This window comes from Mus caroli, chromosome 17 (genome assembly GCF_900094665.2).
Source record: "Mus caroli chromosome 17, CAROLI_EIJ_v1.1, whole genome shotgun sequence".
In the NCBI taxonomy this organism is placed as follows: domain Eukaryota; kingdom Metazoa; phylum Chordata; class Mammalia; order Rodentia; family Muridae; genus Mus; species Mus caroli.
The window spans coordinates 27,149,096-27,163,724 of record NC_034586.1 but is presented as its reverse complement, the minus strand read 5'-3'; the positions used below and the strand labels follow the sequence as shown (position 1 = coordinate 27,163,724).

Sequence of the window (14,629 nt, the reverse complement as noted above, 5' to 3'; positions counted from 1 at the left end):
GAGGCAGGGTTTCTCTGTGTAGCCTTGGCTGTCCTGGATCTCACTTTGGTAGACCAGGCTGGCCTCGAACTCAGAAATCCGCCTGCCTCTGCCTCCGGAGTGCTGGGATTAAAGGCGTGCGCCACCACGCCCGGCTAGGAGTCTGCTTACTGAACACAGTATGCTAATGCCTCCGTGGGAAAGTACAAGGACTCACAGCTTCTTCCTCAAACCCAAGTGGTGTCACTAGCATCTCCCGCCTCCTAGCCTGGGGAAGGTTTGCTTTCTGAGGAAGCCCTGGGTTTCGCCTCCTGAAGTTACGCTGCTCAACAGTGTGTGTCAGTTACTGGCCTCAGGAGCCTGCACCCTCTGTGCATTCTGACTGTGGTCGTGGGAGGTGTTGGGCCCTGGGCTCATCTGGGCATACACTCCTTCCCATTTTGCTTATTGCTTCAACTTCCGCCATCAGAAGCCTTCCTTTTTAACCCTTTTTTTGTTTGTTTGTTTGGTTTTTGGTGTTTTGTTTTGTTTGTTTGCTTGTTTGTTTCGAGACAGGGTTTCTCTGTGTAGCCCTGGCTGTCCTGTAGACCAGGCTGTCCTCGAACCCAGAAATCTGCCTGCCTCTGCCTCCCAAGCTTTTAAACCCTTTTTAAACCCTTTCTAAAAATAGACTTGTATATCTCCCTAACAAATACAATCTTTGACTAACATTCAAAGTCACTTTTAATGTGAACATTGCTTTCTGATTCCAGTGGGTAGTGGCCAAGCAAGAAGAGACACAGGATTCCAAACTTCCTGGGACCCTGTGGAAGCCCACTTTACTCTGATGAACTCCCCACTGTGATCATGGCAGGTGAGAGGTGTGGTTTGGGGGACTGGGTGGAGGTGGGAGGTGAAAGGTGTGGGATGGGGAGGGAGGTGAGAGGTAGGATGTGGGAGGAGGGGCAGGGGTTGAGAGTTGGGAGGTGGGGTGGAGGAAGGTGTTTGGAAACACCATGTTTTACTTGTTCCGTTCACTTGTGGATCCTTACCTAGCACTGTGCTTGGCACACTCTAGAAGCTTAAGAAACTCTCACTATTGAAGGAACACTTACAAGGTTTCTATGGAAACAGTAAATCCGCTTTAAATGTCTATGGCCATCCTAATGACTGGGAAAAGGCATCCAAGATGAGCCCTGGACATAAGAGTAATTGGGATGGTGGGGGTGGGAAGGGGTCCTCCAAAGTCTCTTTAGTCAGTTTATTTTGTTACATTGTCCACAAAATAGAGTTTGAGAGCCCACCTTCAGTAAGTCCAGTTCAAGTTTGGTCTTTGCACAGTTACCTTGTATCAATCACGGCTTTCTAAGACCAGTGGATGAACTTCTGTCCAGAGTTTTCATATATAAACCCGCTGAGGCAGGAAAACTGCCATGCCTCTGGAGTCATCCTGGGCTAAGGTGTGGGACCCTGCTTCAAAAACAAACAAACAAACAAACAAACAAACAAACAAACAGGCTGCTTTCCATTGAGGTCTAGCTATACTAAGCCAGGCCAAGGAGTCCAGCACCCACATTCACCTCCTACGTGCTCGCTCAGACTGCTGTGCCCACACCAGCACTTACTGAATGAGTCACACCACGGGTCATTTTTCCACGGGCCATTTTTAACCTATGCCGGTCCCAGTTAGCTCTGTTTATCTTATGCTCATACTCCCTGCCTGCTACTGTGCTCCCTGCTTCCAGTTTTGCTCCCTGTCTGCTGCTGTGTTCCCTGCTTCCAGTTTTGCTCCCTGTCTGCTGCTGTGCTCCCTGCTTCCAGCTTTGCTCCCTGTCTGCTGCTGTGCTCCCTGCTTCCAGCTATGCTTCCTGCCGGCTGCTGTGCTCCCTGCCTGATGCTATGCTCCTTACTTCCAGCTGTGCTCCTTGCCTGCTGCTGTACTCCCTGCCTGATGCTGTGCTCCTTACTTCCAGCTGTGCTCCTTGCCTGCTGCTGTGCTCCCTGTCTGCTGCTGTGCTCCCTGCTTCCAGCTGTGCTCCCTGACACGGTGGTCATGGACGCTAACTCTCTGGAATCGTTAGCCCCCATTAAGTGCTTGGTCCTGTTTTTTATTTTGATTTTCTTTCTTTCTTTTTTTTTTTTTTTGGTTTTTTTTTTTCGAGACAGGGTTTCTCTGTGTAGCCCTGGCTGTCCTGGCACTCATTTTGTAGACCAGGCTGGCCTTGAACTCAGAAATCCGCCTGCCTCTGCCTCCCGAGTGCTGGGATTAAAGGCGTGCACCACCACGCCCGGCTTATTTTGATTTTCTTTTGTTCAGTTATGGCAATAGAAAAGTAAGATAGAAACTGCACTCACTCTGAGATGCCTTCTAACCTATTAGACTGGCAAAGAAGAAAAAGGAAGTCTTAGAAGCCCCAAAACAGTGAGTCACATTTGGCTGGTGGAAGTGGGGATTTGCCATCCCAGGAGCCAAAGTAGCAGCCGCATTTATAACCCGTGATAGTTGCTCTTCATCAGCTTCACTGGGTTTTGATTCATCTAGAAGGCATGACACTAGGGTGTTTTCTGACAGGATTAAATAAGGAGAGAAGACAGCCTGATTGTGGGTAGCATCATCCTGTGGACTGGGGTCCCAGACAGAATAAAAGGAGATAAAGGAAAGAGGCAGCTGAGTGCCTCACTGCAGACACGTGATCCAAACACCTCCCGCTCCCCGCTGCCTGACATTTCCTCTATGATGGTGGATGCCTCCTTTCCTAAATCATAAGCCAGAAATCCCTTCTTCCCTACAATTGCTTGGGTCAGATATTTCCTCCCAGCAGATTAGAGAAGCGAGTGAGCTGTAAACATCCCTCACCACTGTCCTCAACTTATGCTCAGTTCTCTAAGTCAGGATTCTACAGTGTGAACTTGGGATGAGGACAGACTCAGGCGTTCGGACACTCACACCCCTAGCTCATCTACTGGGACAGTGGGTGCGAGAGTGCTCACTGCCTTGCTCTGCTCTTCTCCTCTTATTTTATTTTATTTTATTTTGGTTTTTCAAGACAGGGTTTCTCTATGTAGCCCTGGCTGTCCTGGAACTCACTCTGTAGACCAGGCGGCCTCAAACTCAGAAATCCACCTGCTGCCTCCCAAGTGCTGGGATTAAAGGCACAAGTCACCATTGCCCGGCTCCCCTCTCATTTAAAAAAAAAATTTTTAAAGATTTATTTATTTATTTATTTATTTATTTATTTATTTATTATGTGTACACTGTAGCTGTCTCCAGACACTCCAGAAGAGGGCATCAGATTTTTGTTACAGATGGTTGTGAGCCACCATGTAGTTGCTGAGATCTGAACTCGGGACCTTTGGAAGAGCAGTCGGTGCTCTTAACCGCTGAGCCATCTCACCAGCCCTCCCCTCTCATTTTAAATTGAATTTCCATTTAGCAGAATCATGTGAACTCTCTAATCACAGTTTCTCTTTTTTTTTCCATTTTCTATTTTATTTTAATTAATTAAAATTTAAATAAGTTTTCATTTGTCCTTTTCTTTTTTCTTTCTTTCTTTTTTTGAGACAGGGTTTTTCTCTGTAGCCCTGGCTGTCCTGGAACTCACTTGCTCTGTAGAACAGGTTGGTCTCAAACTCAGATCTGCCTGCCTCCTGGGTGCTGGGATGAAAGGCGTGTACCCCACCACTTGGCATTGACCAAGTGAGATTTATAGTAGCAGGCATTCTCTTCCTCCTGGGAAGTAGAAGAGTGGGCCTTACCTCCAATCAGAATTTGATTGATTACCGCACTCCAGCCATGCCTAGGCATTCCTGGGCATATCTTGCCACACTGGTCATTACCGTAGACCATAGGATTCACAGCTGTAAGGGCACTGATGACTCCTTCCCCAGTGACCTGGGTAACATCTATCAGTATGTTGGAAGTTAGCTAGCAGGGAGGAAGCTTCCCCGGCAACACCAACTTGATTTCTCCCTGTCCTGTGACCAGTCTTCCTTTGCCTGTATCAAATGCTACATAAGTACAACAACTTAAGTCCTGGTGCATATATGAGTAAAGGGTGGTGCTGATACTAAGGTCTAGTTCCCTAATTGGTTCTTGATTTGTTAATAAAGAAGGCTAGGAGCCAATGGCTGGGCGGAAGGTACGGGTGGGACTTCCGGGTCCCAAGAGGAAAAGGCAGATGCAAGGAAGGAGAGGGGCTTTTCTGCCATGCTCTGGAAGGAAAAGAAAGCAGCAGTCATGTAAGGTCTTGGGGCAGCTTATGCCTGCAGCCTTGGCTACAGGCAGGGGCTGAGGAGGCTGGTGGTGGCTGATACAGGCCACTAAGTTTAGGGCAGGAGATAGAAACAGAGATTATAATTGATGAGGGTATGCCTTTCCAGGCAGGAGATTCTATGTCCAGCAATTGTGCCTAGCCAGCAAGTTCTAAAATAATAAAGCTGTCTGTCCTTGCAGCTCCTGGGCAAAGGTGATAGCGTGTTTTTAAAAACTACATGCTACATATATGTACATGTTATGTTTCTATAGAAACACATTAAGTTTCTGAAACTCTGGATCATCTTAATCCTTGACGTCTTACTCAGGCAACTCTTTTTTTTTTTTAAAGATTTATTTATTATTATATGTAAGTACACTGTCACTGTCTTCAGGCACTCCAGAAGAGGGCATCAGATCTCATCACAGATGGTTGTGAGCCACCATGTGGTTGCTGGGATTTGAAATCAGGACCTTCAGAAGAGCAGTCAGTGCTCTTAACCACTGAGTCATCTCTCCAGCCCTTACTCAATTTACCACTTTCCTGAGGGCAAATAGTGAACCAGCCTTTCAGTATTGCTTCCTTCTCTGGCCCTCTGTTCTAGGATCTAATTTACTCTTAGGTACAGGAGGAGTCAGCCTTATGTACCATGTGACTTTGTACCACCACCATCCCCACAGGCCATAGTAAGGTTATTTATATGTAGTATGTGGCATCAGAATCAGGACTCAGTGAAAGATTGCTGGAGTTCTGTGTTCAGCAACACACACACACACCCCAAAAACAGAACCAGTTCTAATTATCCAGTTAGTACACGGTACATTCATTTTAAAGAGAAGGGATAACACACAGCCATATGGCATGGGGTTTTGGTAATGCCTTAAGGGTGTAAATCACTGCAGATATTGCCACATGGAGAATTAGAGAATCTCTTTCTCCTTTCCTTTAACCCTTGGTCTAGGACTCAACAGACACTCAGAGGCTGTTACGCACCTGAGCAAACTCCTGGAAAAGGAGTCTGGCATCAGAGAATAAGATCACAAGCCTGCAGAAGAGGAACTGAAACACTGCCACGTTCCACTTTGAAAGCACTGCGTTAGGTATGGTTTTGCCACAGAATATCTGAAATTCTACTTGACATATGTGCGTTGATGACCTCCTAAATGGCAGGCACCTGCCATGTGGCATGTGGCCAAAGCTGCTGTCTGTGACATCTCCTGTCTCTACCCTGGCCTACTCAGGCCAAGCTGTTTCCCCCCCTGCTGGGATGTGTTACTGTGCAATCTCAATTCCTGGGGAGAAGAGCCTTGTTATTTCTCTCTTGACAACTGTACTTTAACCTCATTAAACCATATGCCTCATGGAGGGAGAGAGACAGACATGCAAGGATAGATAGATAGATAGATAGATAGATAGGTAGGTAGATAGATAGAAACAGATAGATAGATAGATAGATAGATAGATAGATAGATAGATAGATAGAAACAGAGATAGATAGATAGATAGATAGATAGATAGATAGAAAGAAAGAAACAAGATAGATAGATAGATAGATAGATAGATAGATAGATAGATAGATGACTAGATATATTTGGGGCTATTGTTCCATTGTTTCCATATGCTTAACATTGTTTCCAATGTTAAAAAAAAATCTAATGCCTAGCAGTTAACATGTGCATGTTCATAAATGTATATATGTATTTTTCCCTAGACACTTTAGCCTCCCACTCTTGTAAATCTTGGTGCTAACATGAACAGAAACAACTATCTGCTTATCACAAACTAACTTCTGACTGTCACAGTTACCTGTGTCAGGAATCTTTGGCATGAAAGAAACCCATCTAAAAGAAATTAAAAGTTCTCCAGAGATGTTATGATGGTTTGTATATGCTCAGCCCAGAGAGTGGCACTATTAGAAGGTGTGGCCCTGTTGGAGTAGGAGTGTTTCTGTGGGTGTGGGCTATAAGACCCTTATCCCAGCTGCCTGGAAGTCAGTCTTTCACTAGCTGCCTTTAGATGAAGATGCGGAACTCTCAGCTTCTCCTGCACCATGCCTGCCTGGATGCTGCCATGCTCCTGCCTTGATGATAATGGACTGAACCTCTGAACCTGTAAGCCAGCCCCAATTAAATGTTGTTCTTTATAAGACTTGCCTTGGTCATGGTGTCTGTTCACAGTAGTAAAAACCTAACTTGTTGACAGACCAAATGTCCTTAGTGAGAGAGACAGCCATTGGGCTGGGGTGCCACCCAATGAGAGTGCTAACTTAGTGTGTGTGAGAGCTTGGGTTCCATCCCACAGAACAAATCAAAACAGCCAAAACCCAAAGAAAGTCAGTGTGCTGGTTTGAGTGAGAAATGTCTCAGGCATTTGAACACTCGGTTAGATTAGTGTTGCCATGTGGGGAGGTTTAGGTGGTGCAGGGCTACTGGGAGAAGTCACTCAGTGGCTTTGAGATGACAAGCCGAAGGACACTTCCAGTTTGCTGTCTCTGCTTTGTGTTTGGGGATGAGATGTGACCTCTCTGTCTCCTGCTCCTCCAATCATTCCCGCAACATGCTGCCTTGGTTTGCTGTCATCATGAACTCTTACCCTGTGCCACCATAAGCCAAATAACCCCTTTCTCCCGAAAGTTAGCTTGGCTGTAGTGTTTTATAAAACAACAGGAAAGAAACTAATACAGTCAGCAACATCAGCGTAATTAATAAGAGGTGCTACCGATACAGAGTGCTCATTACAAATGTGGGGTTGATGCTACCGACTTCATTTTACTATTTTCTAAACAGACTGCAGGGACTCAACCCTGGACTGGATTCCTGCTACTGGCCAAATGTGTGGTGCTATTAAAAAAAACCAAAAAACCAAAAACAAAAACCCAAACCAAAACAAACCAAAACAAAAAAACACTTTTTACAACAGAACTTTCTGTCACTACACGCTGTTAGACAAATAGGTATAGCTACTTGCCTCGCTAAATTTACAGGACCACAACAATCATCAGAAGATGGTATGCATCCATAGTTTTACCAGATATGAACGGATTCTCCTGAAACCTGCTTTTTGACTAAGCAGTTGCATTTTCTGGACTTCCTGGGTTCTTAAGATCTTTTTTTTCCACTTGAATGCCCAAAAGGGACACACGCAGGGCCTTGGTCAGTCACCATGGCAACTGACAGGCTCACAGAGCCTCCTGTTGGGAGGTACAGAGGTGGAGCCCTGGTAGGTGGCCTCATGGCCAGTTAAGTTTCCTTAGCAATCTCAGTCAGAAAGACGAGGTACTCTTGGAAGCACCCCCTCCCCACCCGCCCACCCACCCATCCATCCACCTCCACGGAGTGTCAGTAAGGACGTTTCCCCTTCCTTTTCCTCTTTTTCTTTTCTTTTCCAGTGAAATGGGAGCCAGGTAAAGAGAGAAGGTTTTAGTTGGAGTAGAGGAGTAGAGGGACTCAGCACATGGCTGGTCATCTGGGCATAAACCCTAGTGGACCACACCTGCTGTACTTCTGGCCAGGAATGTCCGCACAGCTAGGGCCCCTAGAGCTTGCTGGGAAGCCCTTTGCACTGCACGACGGGCGCACCCTAGTGGTACATGTTGGAAATTCTCTTCGGGGGCAGGATGAGAAAGAACTCTTCCCTGGCCAACTTTTTTTTTTTTTTTTTTTTTTTTTTAAGATTTATTTATTCATTTTATGTATAGAGTACACTATTGCTCTCTTCAGACACACCAGAAGAGGGCATCTGATGCCATTACAAATGGTTGTGAGCCACCCTGTGGTTGCAGGGAATTGAGCTCAGGATCTCTGGAAGAGCAATCAGTGCTCTTAACCGCTGAGCCATCTCTCCAGCCCCCTGGCCAACTATTAAGAGACACGAATCCCAATCTCTAGGAGCCCCTATCTCTAGCGACGCAAAACCTTTGCCAAAGCATCTGCGCCTTCGTCCCTGTCATTTCTGTCAACTATGTGGATAATTGCCACACACACCGTTGAGAGAGATTTCTGTAAGTTGCCGGAAAACTCCGAGAAGATGACGCAATCCTACCACACATTCTGTCGCACTGCTGACAACCCCTGCTCCTGACTTGTCAGAGCAGCCATTTTCTTAAGCCTGTTAACTCCATGCTTAAGTCACTCTCAAGCATTTCAGTGGGAGACTCTCAGAGCCAGTTGGTCCCTGCTTGGGAGACAGATAAACATCACTCTAAATGAACCACAGCTGCCTTTAAATCAGAGCTCAGGGGTTTTGAGAAAGTAGCTCTCCAGTCAGATAGCTTATTGTACAAGCCGTTGTACTTAGCTGGCTGTCACTTCACTGTTGTACAACGGTGAAGTGACAGCCAGGGCTTCTAAGCTAATGCATGATACAGGTGGCTTACACAGTGCCAGCCCAATCTCAGAACTTAGACCAGGTGTTCTCCTGTCCTTGTGAGTGCCAACACAAAAGCTGAATTCCTGGCTTGTAAGGTCCAAAACGCTAACATTCATTCTCACATACTTGATTACATTTCCATTTCAGTTCTTAACATTTAAAATATGTTTTCACTATAAAATAAGACATGCGCAATGGAAACAAATGTGGACACTCCAACAAATACAGACACAGTCATGTCCCTCTGGTATCTTCACGCCCAGCTTTCTCCTCACTAGAGAAGCTGCTAACACATGTTTATAATCTTTTCATCTTTGGAAGTAAACAAACAAACAAACAAACAAAACCCAAGCCAGGTGGTGGTGGCACACTCTTTTAATCCCAACACTTGGGAGGCAGAGGCAGGTGGATTTCTGAGTTCGAGGCCAACCTGGTCTACAGAGTGAGTTCCAGGACAGCCAGGGCTGTACAGAGAAACCCTGCCTCAAAAAACAAAACAAAACAAAAAACAAACAAACAAAAAAACCCAAACCAAACAAACAAACAAAAAACCAAACCTGTATTTTCAGGGCCTTGAATGTTAATTGCTTGTGGCTTGTGTATTCAGTCAGTGTTTGGGCCTGAGGATTCAGCCTTCTGGAGGAGGGATCCTGCTGGATGAAAGAATAGGCACTATGTGCTCTGGAAAGTCCACATTGGCTGAGCCCCGGCAGCCATGAAGCACAGTAAGGGGACCAGGCTGCTGTGAGCATCTTTGTATCTCTTTATCACTTTATCTTCCAGTTATTACAATAAACAACACTGACCAGGCATCGTCTCTAACCCCACCCCCAACCCTGAAAGCTTATTAACTCTAGTTTAAGAAGAGGGAAACTGAGGCTGGAGAGCAGGGGAGTTCCTGAAGTTTGCTTCAAAGTAAAACCAGCAACAGGAGCCCAGACTTCTAAGGTGACCTTCAGTCGTTAATGTTTTCATCAAGTGCTGCTTAACTCTGAGGTCCGCTTCCTTCCCAGTTAAGGCAAACTTTTAGATGAACTTAGATTAACAGGATAAGATGACTGTGTTATCACTGCTTAAAGTGTTGCCTTCCAAAAGCAGCAGAGAGCACAGTAAATTGTTTTGAGTTCATATAAATTATAATTTGCAAAACCACATAAGAGGCCGGATACAAACCTGGAGGATAGAGACTCTGGATACAGAGTTTGGAGGCTGAGGGCAGAAAGATGAGGAGTTCAAGGTCAACCACAGAGCAAGATTTTGGTCAGCGTGGCTACCCTATCTCAAAAAACAAACAAACCAGACACTGTCTGTACGGATGGATTGGCTACTGTCTCTCTCTACACCAGGCTTGGAGGCTGCCACCCACTTCCCCTCCAAACACCCAGCAAGACAAACGATAACTCTTGTAACAACCACAATGTCCTACACTTGATTAATAGCGGGCAGCTTTCTTCATTTTTATCCTCATTTTAAACTATGACCAACAGGGGAGGGGGGTTGGAGAAATGGCTCAGCAGTTAGGAACGCTCCTGAGTTTGATTCCCAGCACCCACGTGGCCGCTCACAACTGTCTGATGCTGTTCTGTGGTGTGCAGATGTACATGCAGACAAAAATCATATACATAAAATACATAAATAAATAAAATCTTAAAAAAAAAATACTAGGACCAACCAAGAGAGCCAAATACATACACTGGCCAATAGGTAATCTTTAGGAACCCAAGACCAAAGCTACCCCTTCTCTCTACTAGGAAACCCTCTGACTCTGTCCTTTTCCTCCTCTAAAATACAGGTGATGGCTGCTGACTCCCTTGCCACAGAAAACTCGGAATAAACAGCCTTTGCTCGTTCTAGTTAGGATGGTTTAAGTTTCTCATAGAAATGCATATTCTGTTGTGATACTGAAAGATTCAACCCTCATCCTATTTCTATCTCAGGCTTCCCATGGTGCTCTTTTAGCTGTCTTCACATGGAGAAAGACGCAAGACCAGAGGACAAATCATGTGTCCTCTGATGGCTGGCAGAGGGCAGATTAATAGGAAGTGTGCTTCAGGGGGCCTCCCGTGTAACGGTCTGGATGCCCTGAAGAGATGCACGGCCTCATCGCTTTGCAAAGGCCTCACCTCAGCACCACTGGCATGGTTTGGAAGGGTTTCCCAAGGGCTCATATGCTAGGTCACTGACCTGTGGCACGAGTAGGGAATGAAGGAAGTCAGATCACCGGGACACGCCCTAAAAGGGGCTCCTGAGTCTCTCATTCCCACCGTGACATGGTATGCAGAGGTGACAGATGTGACAGAGGTGACTGGATTTGAGGGTTTGAGTTTCTCCAGGACATTCTGTGCTGCGTGAGGACAGACCACACACTGGAGCCCTGGTGCTAGAGCAGAGACTCTCCCAGGATAAAGATTCATCTTTCAGTTCTAATGACATGGACCCATGGCTGTATCTACATACGCAGATTTCCTTGTCCTTTTTTGGAGATGGAAACTCTGTCGTGGGGGCAGATGCAGAGAAATTGAGAATTTTTCTCTCTCTCCACAGTTCAGGATAAGAATATTTAATTCATTTCCCCATGTCTCTGTATATACACTATGTTTTTGCTCTTAATGCAAGTAAGTATTCTGATCCAGAGGCGGACCTCATGACCAGGGTTCTGGTCATGCTGACAGAAGTCTCAAAGTGGTAGAGCCAGTTACCCAGGACTAAAACCTCCATAACCATGAGCTAAGCTGTGGCCTTGTGTGATTTGCTCAGTGGTGGAAAAGCCGCTGGCATCTACCAACAGTACCTGGCATTCTGTAGGAGACATTTAAACCCCAGCTGCTGTGGGATGTAACAGGTCAAACTTACAGGGATGTTGGTCAAAGGGCACACTAGCTCATGTATAAAACCTAGTGAGGACAGTTTGGTTACCTACCATACATCACGGTGACAGTTTTACCTTGCCTTCCTGTTGCTATGGTAAAATAGCATGGACCAAAGCAACTCAGGGGCAGGGATGGCTTATTTGGCTTACGGGCTGCAGACCTAAGAGGAGCACCACCTACTACTGGCTTATGCCCTCTGGCTTGCTGCTTGGCTACCTTCTTACACAGCCTAGAGATGGTACCACCCACAGTGGGCTGGGTTCTCCTCCACCAATGAGCAATACCCACCACAGATATTCTCACAGACCAGGACACAATTCCTCGATTGAGATACCTTCTTCCCGAGTGTGTCGGGTTGACAACCAAAATTGTCACAGTGACAAGGACAGTTCACATGAAGTGTGAAGAGCAGATTCTAAAGGTTGCACCCAGGAGTGATTACAGTGGTCGTGTGTCTGTGCCTGTGGAAATTGACACCTGGTGTGTGTGTGTGTGTGTGTGTGTGTGTGTGTGTGAATTGGAACACTGCATACACATCAAGGCACATTAGCATTTTAAATTGTCTGTCCCAAGTTATGTTTTATGTTTTATTACAAGGGGAGACAGCTCTTTAGCCAATCTTTGGGGAGGAAAAAAAAAAAAGTGTATTGGTGTGCTTTCAAGTGTGGGGAAGCAGGTATTCCAGGGAGCTGGTGGACTAGAGCAGGCAGAAGCCAGAAGTAGGGACTAGAGGACTGGCGGTTTGGTTTGTTTGCAATGTAGCTAGTGCAGGGAGGGGGGGATCTTGAGGACATAGAGGGAGCCTGTGTGTGCTTGGGTTTCTGCACAGAGGAAAACTGTGAGACGGTTAGGAGGCCAGATACTGGGACAGAAAGTCTAGCTTAGCAGGAAGGTCTGAGCCTAGGATGACAGTATAGGGGTGGGAGGGGACCCAGAGGGGCCTTGCAGGGTAGAATGTGGCACTGGAGGGACCTATCTGTAAGAGACAGTTAGTGTGAATGAGTGGGTCTGTATGTGTGGTGTGATAGGCTGGGCCTTTGAGAGGAAGCCCACAGGCACCAGAGGACAGAGCAGAATGAATGTGGGTTCTTTGCAAGAGAAAGCTCAGAAGTAACCTGAATTGGTTGAGATTTAAACCCTGACCCGGGTCAGTGAGCATGAGTTTGAGTGGTCAGAATTCATCGCTCCAGTGTATACGTGTTGACAGGAAACAGAAAAGACTCAAGAGTACACTCATCTAGAGACCACAAACATCTCAGTGTAGACGAACCTGGGAGGGTCCTTGCGTCCACGGGGGACCCAAGGGATTGAAAGGCAAGGCCTAGATTTGAGACACACCTCTCATCCTAATGGTGGGTCTGCTTTTTCAGGTGGTTCCTTGTAGAGCCCACAAACTAGACTACTAAGGACATTCCGAGGCCAGTGACACTGCCCATGTTAGGAGGCCAGGTCTGTATGGGTACCAAGTCTGCAAAGGCCCCGCCCACCCCCTTGTCCCAGGCGGCGATTGGCAGAAATGCCCTTCCAATTGCTAGGACACTATTCCAGCCCTTGGCTCCTCCCACGCTTCTTTTGCAGCCCTTTCCCGCCACCCTTTCAGGCGGAGAGCCAAGTGGGGCGGGCAGCGTCTCCATGACGACGCGGGACGCGAGTGGGGGTGACTGGTACCTGCTTGATAGAGACGCTGCTCCTGAGATCCTGTCTGAAACCAGATCATGTCGGACCTGGGCTCTGAGGAGTTAGAGGAGGAGGGAGAGAACGACCTTGGGGTGAGAGCTCTTGACCAGGGAGGGACTTCTGGGGTGCGTCGCAGCTCCGGAGCGGTAGGCGTGGGGACCAAAGGGCCGAAAGGCCGGGGACAGGACCACGTCGGCCACACTGGCGGCGCTGAGTCCAGGAAGTCGCTTGAAAGGTGAAACGCCGTGACGTCTTGTTTCCTCCCCCCTTCCCCGCTCCCATCCCGCCTCCCATTAAAGGCGAAGATTTCTAGGCAGAGGGTATGAGTTAAAGGGATAGAGATGGTTGCTTCCTGACAACTCACGCACTGTGCTGAGGTGGCCCGGGCTCTCAAGGTTTCACCATGTAGGTCTTGAATCAGTTTCTCTGAACCATCCCAAGCCATCGGGATCACTTCCCTAGTGTAGACAACAGAGGGAAGGCAAAGGACCCATAGCCAGGATGTGCTCTCATGGTGAGTGCATTGTGGGCCGGCTGTTTATCCTTAAATCTGAGAATGACCACACCCTGGCTGACAAAGTGGGGACTAGGCCTGCTGTGTGTGAGCAAACCGGAGTTTGAGCATCAACTGAAGAACCCAGCCCTATGCTCTGTAATGCAGTGTTGGTACCTGCTCAGACCTCTTTGCAGGGCCTGGGCTTCCCTACTTACCTTCTTCATCCATGGGCAGGAGTAGTTTGGTCAGTGTGAAGATGCAGGAGTGCTTTGGAGTCCCTTGCTCCCAACACCAAGGAGCTAGTGCAAAGAAACAGGACTCTCTCAAGTGTGAAATCTAGACCTCGTGGTCTCTGTGCTGGAGGCTGGTATTGCACCTGAAGTTTGCAACATGCGCCCTGGCTTAGCTGCCTCCTTTCCAATCTGGCAGACCTGGTTTCTTAGGGTTCTCCTTCCATGGGGAAGATGGCTCTGTCAAGTAAAGTGCTTGCTGAGCCACATGGACCTGAGTTCAGATACCACTATCATGTAAAGAGCTAGCACAGGAGGATCCCTGGAGTTGGCTGGCCAGCCTAGCTGAACGGGTGGGGTCCAGCTTTCAGTGAGAGACCGGTTTCAAAATATAAGGTGGAGAGATTCGAGGAAGGCATTTCATGCCAATCTCTGGTTCCTAGAGATGAGCATGAACGTGCACACGAGCAAACACCCACATGGTCATGGATATACCCACCTTCCTGCACATCACACGCATACACACCCCATACCACACACACACATACACACACATACACACACACACCCCATACCACACCCCATACCACACACACACACAAACACACCATACCACACACACCACACACACACATACACGCACACACACACCATACCACACCACACACACACACACCATACCACACACCACACACACCACACACACACATACACACACACACCCCATACCACACACCACACCACACACACACACCACACACACACACACACACACAC

The 14,629-nt window shown here is 47.2% G+C and overlaps 2 protein-coding genes across 3 annotated transcripts in view; one reads left to right on the top strand and one right to left on the bottom strand.

Moving 5' to 3' along the window:
- Slc37a1 (solute carrier family 37 member 1) overlaps positions 1-13,339 on the bottom strand; it is a 74,016-nt gene extending 60,677 nt beyond the window's left edge. The window contains exons 1-2 of one of the 2 annotated variants that reach the window (XM_029471573.1): positions 13,118-13,339; positions 9,137-9,232 (exon numbers count right to left, since the gene is read on the bottom strand). The gene's annotated coding sequence lies outside the window, so the exon portion shown is untranslated. The remainder of the gene's footprint in view (positions 1-9,136; positions 9,233-13,117) is intronic. The other variant, XM_029471574.1, reaches the window with a different exon arrangement.
- Rsph1 (radial spoke head component 1) overlaps positions 13,067-14,629 on the top strand; it is a 25,931-nt gene continuing 24,368 nt past the window's right edge. The window contains exon 1 of the mRNA XM_021186543.2: positions 13,067-13,218. Coding sequence (XP_021042202.1) covers positions 13,165-13,218 — 54 coding nt within the window. The 5' untranslated portion in view covers positions 13,067-13,164. The remainder of the gene's footprint in view (positions 13,219-14,629) is intronic.